The 9,871-nt window shown below is 39.1% G+C and overlaps 1 protein-coding gene across 1 annotated transcript; it reads right to left on the bottom strand.

Annotated features, from left to right (window-relative positions):
- Positions 1–1,306: 1,306 nt before the first annotated feature.
- On the bottom strand, positions 1,307–9,761 carry sdhaf3 (succinate dehydrogenase complex assembly factor 3). The gene is made up of 2 exons (XM_044336509.1): positions 9,389–9,761; positions 1,307–1,738 (listed from the first exon to the last, which is right to left on the bottom strand). Exons 1-2 carry the CDS (start codon positions 9,563–9,565, stop codon positions 1,544–1,546), a joined length of 372 nt encoding a protein of 123 aa, XP_044192444.1. The 5' UTR covers positions 9,566–9,761; the 3' UTR covers positions 1,307–1,543.
- Between the last annotated feature and the right edge of the window lie 110 nt (positions 9,762–9,871).

The following is a 9,871-nucleotide window of genomic DNA, read 5'->3' as shown; positions in this document are numbered from 1 at the left end:
CTGTTGCTGAACAACAAGAAAGTATAAACAGAAAAGCAACAGCTTAATGAGAAGAGAAATACAGTACATACATACAGTATATGAGACAGGCATTTCTGTTTGCTTTTGTAGCATATGCATAGTTGGCACACTTGCAATGCATACAGTCTACACGTTCACAAATTTAGGGCTGCATGCAGACATCTGTGTGGACCGCCGTGGACATGGGCAGATGACGAAATTGACTTCCACAGAACCAACGCGGATCCTCGCGGCCATGCAGACCATGGGTGTATTAAGAGAACTGGAGAGCATCGGAGGTCAAGTACTGCCAGAGCCTATAAAACTGCCTCCCTTGGGTTGAGCATGTTTACACTGTACTCCGTACTGCTATATCCCTAGTCTCTAACAGTGTCATCTCCATCCCTGGTTATAGAGAGCTCCGAAATCTGTTTTCCATACAGGACAGCAGTGTGGAGCTCCCAGCCACCTTTTATTTTATCCAATTCAGACTTATGTCATGTTGAAAGTGTTATGGAAAGGTTACTAGGTCCACTGGGTGCATGCTTGAAAGGGGAGAACATAACACAATGATTAAACTTGTCTTGAGCTTGTCAGTTTAAATTAAGACAAAAAAACCAAGATTGCAACAGAGAGGCATCCCACCTCTATGGCTGTAAGAGAGCATTATATAAGAGGTGGACAAAAAAAAAAGAGGCTAAATTTGGATTTTAGTAAAAGATCAATACCAGCTGTCAGGCCCGTAAAGAATTGTAGACAAAAGGTATTATCCAGAAATTTCAAAGGACAACAAAAACAATGTCTATCAGAACAGAATCTGAGGAGTCAGTGGGAGGTAGGGGTTCAAAGTGGCATTTATTTTGAACAGATGCAGGACGAAGACTCTTGGTAGTGGTCTATACATTTGTATGGTGCATGACTGATTACTATCTATTTCTGGAGAAATTACTGTGATGTCTGAGCTTTGTGGGAAGCAATCAGTGCGTCAACAATCATGACTTGACTTTTATAACAGCTCTAACACCCCCATCTCTACCCCTCACACAAAGTTCATGGCTTTTGTGTTTGTGTGGATTGAATTGTTTTATACTTCCCCATGGATAATGAGTTTCATCCGAACAATGGCGACATCACCACTGAGGCTGAAAGGGGCATTACTGATGTGAGCTCTTGGCGCATCTGCCGAGGAGACACATCTCGGTGCCTTTCGTTCACAAACATGAGCTCAAAATTGTATTCATGTGAAAAAAGTTGACAAGGGAAACTAATTAGTGCCATCTTAATGCACCTTGTGACTGCAGAAAAGCATGAGGAACCTCCTTTTATTGTCACATACAGTAAAATAGACAAGAACAGGAATACAGATATTACACAGCACTTTAATACAATCTCATATTCTTAAAAGCCTCTACTCTGACTTTGAGTACCACTCTTCATCTGAGGCACTCAGAGATAATATATTAGTGGTCTGAATTAATGATAGCACCTTCCGTTTTCCGTTGTCAGAGTATATTTCTGTTTTGTGCACAAGTGACCTACTGGCTCACTTGGAGTCCTCCTGGATATTAAACTGTCTGTTAGGTTTGGTGGATTCGAGCATGAGTTCGTAGAGTTGGCCGATCTGGTCGTTCTGGAAGTCGCCGAGTTTCCCATCTGACAGGTTGGCCCCGAACTTGACTGAGCTGGATTGGTCCCCCACTGATTCCAGTACCTGAGTCTGTAAGGTGTTCTTGTAGTTCTGCAGGGGGTGTGGGGGGAGGGCGGAACAGAAACAGACCACTTTAAACACAGACAGGAATAGCAGCAGCATTTAGCACCTTGTCTTCCAACCCATCTGCATTTTCAGACCCATTAAACACATCACACAGTGTGTAGAACATATGGTTCAAGATGGATATGCATTACAAGTCAATGATTATTAAACAAATGTCAGCCTTAAAACAATTCTCTAGTTCTACTAACTTTCTGCCTTAAGAACAGAGCCACAACTAATTATTTTCATTAGTGCTTAATCTGCCAATTGTTGTCTTGATTAATTGTTCAGTCTACAGAGTATCAGAAAATACTGAAAATGTCCATCGCAATTTCCTCAAGTTCAAAGTTTTCAAATGGCTTGTTTTCAGTCCAAAACCCCAAAATATGAAACTCAGAAATGTATTTATTTTATTACATTTCCTTCCCTTTCCTATTTTAAATAACATTTTTCTTATTTCATCTCATCTATTGATTTCATGTCCACTGTAATTTTCTTATTGTTAAAATCTTACTATATTATCTTATTTTGATCCTGTGAAGCACTTTGGCTGTTTTAAAAAATCCTATGCAGATAAAGCTATTATTATTTTTATTATTATTTTCTGTAATACACACACATGCACACCTTATGTTAGAGAGTGACCACAGCCTATACACCAACAAAGAGCAGTTTGTTAGTCATTGTCGTAACCGCTTGCACATATTTAATTGGCCGATGCAGCACCTTGCTGAATGGTGTTGCACTGCGTTGAAGCAAATGTTGAACCAGATTTAACTCTTTTGCTGTACTATCCTAGGTTTTTTGCCAGAGACTTCTATGTTGTCACCTCCCCCTCTCAGCTCTCTCATTGAAATGAATCAGGGGGCTGTGTTTTTTTTCCAGGCAGTGCTGATGTCTCTCTGGGTTTAAAGGGTATGTATTATGCTCATTTCCAGCTCTATATTTTTTTATTTTTGGACTCTACTACAGCTAGCTATGCATGAATCACAGTTCAAAGTGATTCTCAGTTCAGCCTCTATCTCTTAACAGGCAGTCTTAGCTCCTGTCTCTTTAAAGCCCCCTCCTGATGAGCCCACTCCGTTCAGATAGGCCAGCTTTCCGGAAGCCTGCTGAGGGGCAGAACGTATCAGAGTTGTGTTAAGTTGCCACTGATGCAAACCCAATATTTCCTGTTTTACTGCTTCAAATGAAAAGCTTTTAAATGACTAAATAATGAGAGACTTTTATAATGAAGAATTCAAAGGAAATTAAACGTATTCTTCACCTAATTGGCAGAGCTTCATCAGTGGCACTAAAAACCAGTCAACACAGCAAAGTTTGGAGATATTTGGAGCTCTTTGTTCAGCAGTGAACTCGCATGTTGCGCATGGAGCAGATGACCATGTAAGGAAATCCGTCACAAGCCGATGTCAGCTTGGACTATAGAAAAAAAACTGTCGGAAACCGAGCATTCAGAGCAGTCTGAAGCCGGTGCTTGTTGCTCCCAAGTAATAAATCTACATACGTTTACCTCATTATCTGACACTTTGGCTATGTTTAATATGAACATCCGACATTATAACATTATATATATGACTGAAAATAAGGAAAAGCATAATAAGTCCCCTTTAAGGTTATATTCTTCAATTTTTGCAGCATGGATATCACTGAGGGCAGATCAGTGCACATAGATCTACTTTTCTGACAAAATGAACTGCCTAATTAACCTCAACCCATGTCTGATGAGTCAAAGCTGTCAGTGCTGTACATGAGTCATCCTGAGCAGGTCCATGGCCACCTCCATGTGTTTCAGTTCTGAAAAGCCATCCATCAGCGGAACAAAGAGCACACAGTGAACGTCTCATGTTGCCCATTCAGAAAGCATCTTGGGTTTTTTGAACGGTCTCACTGTAAGCAATAACAAGCCATTTATCTGAGAGGCTTTTTCCTGCACATAATGTAATTATGTTGAACATTTGCCAAAGGGAAATATCCCCCCTGAGGCAGGAGGGTTGCAGCCTGTAGGAATATTCTAACATTTTTGGTCACACTTGTACTTTTCACTTTTCTATTCAAGGACTGATTGGAATAACCAAGGTGACTAAATGTGTGCATTCTTCTCTCACGGTTGTTGTCTCCGCGGATGTGCAACATTAACGTCAGTCTGTCATTAAGCCATGTTAAGGCCTCTGGAAAGATCTTTGACCATCACTTTGGTTTGATGCAAAGAAAATCTGATCCTAAAGTTGTTATTCTTCTCTTTGGTCTGCACTATATTTTTACTTAAAGGAGAATCCCACCAAGTTTACACACCTTGAGTCAGTTTACTAGTCACAAGGTATAATGTAAGTTGTGAAAGGTCCTCTGGCTCCTGAGGAGTTTTGTCAAGTCTGAGAAAATAACCCTGATGAAGCTGAGAGAACTATAGATGATAAACCAATGAATGGTTGAGGTTATGCATGCATGGAGATATTGCACAGCAGGACAGAGAACTAAAAAGTTGAAATAAAAATGACATAGGAAGAGAGTGTTGGGGAATTCTAAGGATATGGATGAAACCAAGTCACAATGACAAAAGTATCCGTGCCAGTAGTCATGCTTGGTCTTAGCTGAAGTCATGAAGGTTTTAACTTCTAATAGCAGAGTGAGCCAATTTGTCCTAGAATGTGAATAAGTAAACCACAGGAATCAGTTTCTCCCTTTCCGTCGAGTTTTTTTCTTTTTTAAAAAACTTTTTCTATATCCAAATCGAGAATCTAAGAGGGTGTTGCATGTTTTACAACGAACTTGATGATTAACAGCAAAAGCTTACAGCCATTAGCTTAACTTAAACACTTTTGAAGACAGATTTGCTAAAATGTTGGTTTCTTATCCATATAAGTAAATGCATTCCCTCATCATTTCCTTTGTTCCTTACAAGAACTTCTCTCTACATCTCTTTGGGGAGAGCTTGTTTGGCCCCACAGAGCCGATTTATTAGGAGCAGGGAATTCCCATGGGTGCCTCTGAAATAACTGGATTACACACCAAACACTCAGTGCTTGTAATCTCATTCGGCATCTCGCTCCTCGTCTGTTCCTACTCCTCTGTATTTTTGTGTGGAAGCTGAGATGGAGCGGAAATTCACCTCCTCTTGAAAGAACGGAAGACATTCAAGAGAGAGTTAGAGTTGTTTGGGCTCCGCTATACTCATTTTGTAACCAGAGGGTTTGTTCCTAACAGCTGTCAAATACAGCGCTTGGCGCAAATGCCTGTGCTACAGGAGGAATGGCCCTAATTTTTAAATTGGTGGGCCTATAAAATGTAAGAAAACACTTGCCTTCAAATGTCTTCTTTTATCCGACCAACAGTGCAAAACCTTAAGATATTCAGTTTACAACGATACGAATACAGAAAGAAGCAGCAAATCCTCACAATTTGAGAAGCTGCAGCGAGAAAATGTTTGATATTTTTGCTTGTAAAGTTGCCATCATTCCTGTTGGTAAAAATAACATTGTACTTACTAAAATATATACCTATGAAAATAAGACCCAAGTTGTAATAAACCAGGAACATCCTTTTAGTTTGGTGGGTAAACAAAGCTACCACATACATTACACTAATGTTCTCGGAGCACGATGAATATTAATGAAACCAAAGCTATTAAATGCAGTAAACAACATCAGTCTTGGTGGATTCTTGTGCATTCTGGAAGATAATTCAGACAATGGTTTCCAAGTCACCTGAAATTTACTCGTTCTGCATAACAAACATCTACCAAAGATGGAAATACAAAATAGATAAATCTGATTTTTTTAGGTCAATGCTGATTTTTAAATTAGAGTATTAAAAATGGGATAATTAACACTGCTACATACATACATACATACAACATATTTCAAACTTGAGTTATATTGATATATCTGTGATAATAGGTCTTTTTCACAGCAGACATTTCAACTTATGATAGGAAAGGTGTTAATGACATGAAAGATGGCTGTTTCTATTCATGTGTTCCAGTAAGCCATGACAGTGAGTCAGCATCCGCAATAATAGGACATTTATTTTATTTAAACCTGTGCTTTTCCTACTGTGATATATCAAATGTCTTGTTACGTCAATATCAGCCAATTCATCACCTTTACACAGGTGTGTGGAATTAAATTACGTATTTGGTTTGAGTTCATTGGATATCAAGACACTCTGAGGAAAGCATGTGTGCAAATGTGTGTTGGTATATTTTTGATTCAAATGCATTATCCCATATTTATTAACTGGCATCTACATTTTTTCTCTTTAAAATTAATTCTGTTAGAATTCTATGTCATCTGCCAACAGGTTCGTTGGGGCACCCAAAGCCCACATGTAAAAAGCAATTACATGACCAACAACAGGTAACAATGCTATGTGGTGGTGAGACAAAAAGCAAACCGACTGAGAGTCAAAGCTCAATCTGGGTCTATTTTTGATTAGAAACCGGCCATACAGACTGGAGGAACACACAAGTAACCCTGTTCCAGCTTTAATACACTTTGGCTTTTATTTTAGCTAAAGCACATTTCACCCAATCTAGTAAGTGTATCTTTTAATTCTTAATTTCTTTTGTTTTTGATCCCCAATAGCTGTTAAGTTTACTCGTCCATGTGAAAAAGTTGGGTTTGAAAGCTTGGTGATGTAGTGACTACTCACAGGGCTAGTTGCAGTTGTAGCTAGCTAGCCAGCGAGCTAACTACTTACTCTGCCTGGTTGGGCTTGTGCTAGTTAGTTACTCTCTACTGTTTTGTTTACTTCCCCCTGGAATTTTGTTCACCATTGCAAACCATTTCATTCAATAAAAAAAAGGAGAGAAGGTTAAATAAAAGTGAATGGCTCTCTGTCCCCTCAAAGGTCAGCTATGTCATGGCAGCTTGCTACTGGTCAACAGCACAAATTCGCAGATCAACTTACACCAAAGTTGAGCTTGACATGCAAAATCAGTGCAGATTTACTTATTTTACTTTTTTTTTTTTTTTTAAATCCTGGACCCTTTTCTTTTTTGACTTCAGAATCAAAACTAGAAATGCTTTCTCTTGGCCTGGGACCAGGGTCCATTAACACAAAACCTTTTAAAGCTCTGGCCATGAGGGTCTGTTTGCATTGGGCCAGCAGTGAAGTTCAGGTCCCCATTCATTAAGTATGAGTGGTTTTTTTTTTTACACCTAAATTTAATGGACAACCTTGGCTTTTTGTTGTTTTGGTTTGGCTGATGAGCCAGCAATTAGACAGAGACCATATTGTCATTTCTCTGTACACAGACATGAATGTTTCCCAGTGGTTTTTGTCAAACTAAGTTTCCCTAGAAATTATTCCATTTGAAAGACAGCCAAGGCAGTGTGTAAATATGACAAAAGCCTCTCGTCCTTGTTTGGGACCAATTTAAATGGACTGTTGGTTCTAAAACAATGCATATTGATACAGTGAGGCTTAATGAAACCGACTGCCTTCTCCCCACTGACTTAACAGCTACCGCAATGACAAAGAGTCCTCTCAGGATTCCAGCTGCAATCACCATCTACTTCATTAGAGAAATTACCTGCAGATGGGTGATTTACCATCCCCCAGCAGTCCATAATTGTGCTGGAAAACATTGGCTCGCCCCCATAGTGACATAAAAAAGACCTGGCAGGCTCACATGGTTAAGATTATATTGATAACTGGAGGATAAGTTGCAAATGTACTGATTTCCATCAGCACATGAATCTAGATAAGGCCTCTGAGCCTTCAGTAAAATTTGAGATTTTACAGTCATTGTGTTCTAACTCAGACTACAGAAAGCTAACTTTAGGCCTGGGTAGGCTTGTCATGACAACTACTTTTATTGGACAATATACTGTCCCAGAAATAATTGTGATAAACGATATTATTGTCATTTTAAGACCATTTTACAGTTGCAGTTAACATGGTAACACCAGTTCAAATAAAGTACTGTTATAATAAAGTCAAATAATAATAATAATAATAAAGTTAAAGGATTGTGATAATGAAATGAATCAAAGCAGACCCACTGGTGCTTTTATTCTTAAGCATCTGGCTCATTTCGGGCATGTTGGTGTAATTGCTGCGAACAGCTTGAAAAAGATTTCAGTCAAATTTTATTTGCTTTAATCCCTCTCTCTCTCATATATATATATATATATATATATATATACACACATACATACACACACATATATACACACACACACACACACACACACACCGGTAGCCCCAGGGCCTACAGCGATGTATGTTAAAGCGCTCCTGATCATCTGCTACATGAATTAGTAATTTTTAAATTAAGGCCAATTATAAATTAAAATTAAGGATAAATAGCTGCGTCAGAGCAGGAGAATCTGACAGAAACAGTAGGCGACTGGATTCTCTCCTCTTTTCAAAGTGATATTTTCTGACAGACACCTGACCAGTGCAGAGACGTCTGATGCATCAGACTGTCCTGGCAATCACTTCCCAATACGTACCTGGACAGGTGGGGCTTACAGTCACAGGTTGTACTTACAGTTTAATTCCAGAGTTCTCATTCACTCTTTCACTGAGGGTGAGAACACTGGTTCACTTTCCCTGTTACAAAAGGTTCACAGTGATTGTGCAGGTAAGAGTGATAACCACAACTCTGATTCCAGTACACAAGCACTTCCAACAGTCCTCTGCTGCTATCTGGCTGTTTACTGAAGCTACTCTGCCATCATGTGGTGATCAACTGACACTAACAATGCACAGATAACCAATACTGCAGACTATGCAGTGTTTTACTGCATATTGAAGCCTGTATTTAAGACAACTTCACTAACAGCATAAAAAGTTAATACATATGTTACATTTAAAAAACATAAATAGCAAGCCTTTCACACAGACAAAGCCCTACATTTACAACATGGCTTTAGGGCTAATTAAACGGATAATGAGACAATGCTCATCAGAATCTGATTACTGATCCCCTCTGTTTTACAGTTTTCTATCATTTAGGGAAATAAAGTGGTAAGAGTTTATTTTAATTTTCTAATAAATCTGCTGTGTAGAATCCTGGAAAGAACTATGGAGTCTAGTGCTAAAATTAGGGGATATTAGAGACAAGTAGCTCAGTTATTGGGCAGTATTCAGAAAAAATTCCTTGAGAGAACCTCCCAGAATTTAAATAAAACTAAAAATGTCACCAAACAGCTAATTCAACAAATAAAATATGAGGAGTCTGTAAAATCCTGACACCTACTGACAGCTCTCTTACACAGGGGGACTGTCATGCTGAACTCCCTTATAAAATCTCCAGAGTTAAAGCATCCTTCTTAAATCTGCAAACGTGGAAAACTCGTAGGTCACGACTTGATACAATCAAAGGATTTATAAGAGTATTGTGGTTCATTCGGGATATTTAAATCCATTAAAAAACTCTTCAGTTTCTGCCGCCCACCACATTTGTAGAATGAGATTTAGATAACAAGGCTAACCAGAAATGACTTTAATGACACGGTACATTACATAGTAGGAATTGGTGTTTTGTGATAAATTCATTGCAAAACTGAAAGAAAGAGCGACTCCGTGTGAGGTCGTCAGTAGTGGCAGGTGTGTAACAACAAAGTGCATCCAACATTCATGTGAACTTTAAAATGAGAGTTGTTTGGTTGTGCTATGTTATGTTACCTCCCACTCTGTCATGAAGTTCGTCACCTCTGCGGCTGATGCATTTTTATGTCTTCTGAATTCGTCTTTCACATACTGGTCACCGAGGGCTCTTAAATCTATCGGCAGGAACCGGTGCAGGACCAGAATCCTCTTGTACAGTGAGCGGACTCTGGAGACATGGGCCGGGGCTGCCATTCTCTAAGTCCGTTTCTAACAGCAGACGTTTAAGTTAAACTGTCCTGTGATTTAAAAGACTCTGACACACATTATGGCAGTTAAAGTTATCGACAGAAACTAACATTCACAAGGGCAGTTATTTAACACATGTCCTTGTTTATGCCGGAAATGAATCATATCTTCTTCTGCCTCGGTTTTATTGGCGGTTAGCAAAGCAGCTTATAAGCGCTTCACCGCCATCTGCAGGACTGGAGCAATAGACAAGAAAAAGCAGCAACTACGCAACTATACAGTACTCTCTGCAAAAGTAGTAAATTAAGTAAC

Source organism: Thunnus albacares, chromosome 19, assembly GCF_914725855.1.
Source record: "Thunnus albacares chromosome 19, fThuAlb1.1, whole genome shotgun sequence".
NCBI lineage: Eukaryota > Metazoa > Chordata > Actinopteri > Scombriformes > Scombridae > Thunnus > Thunnus albacares.
Note: the sequence above shows the minus strand (reverse complement) of the source record. Positions and strands in the feature narration are given on the sequence as shown.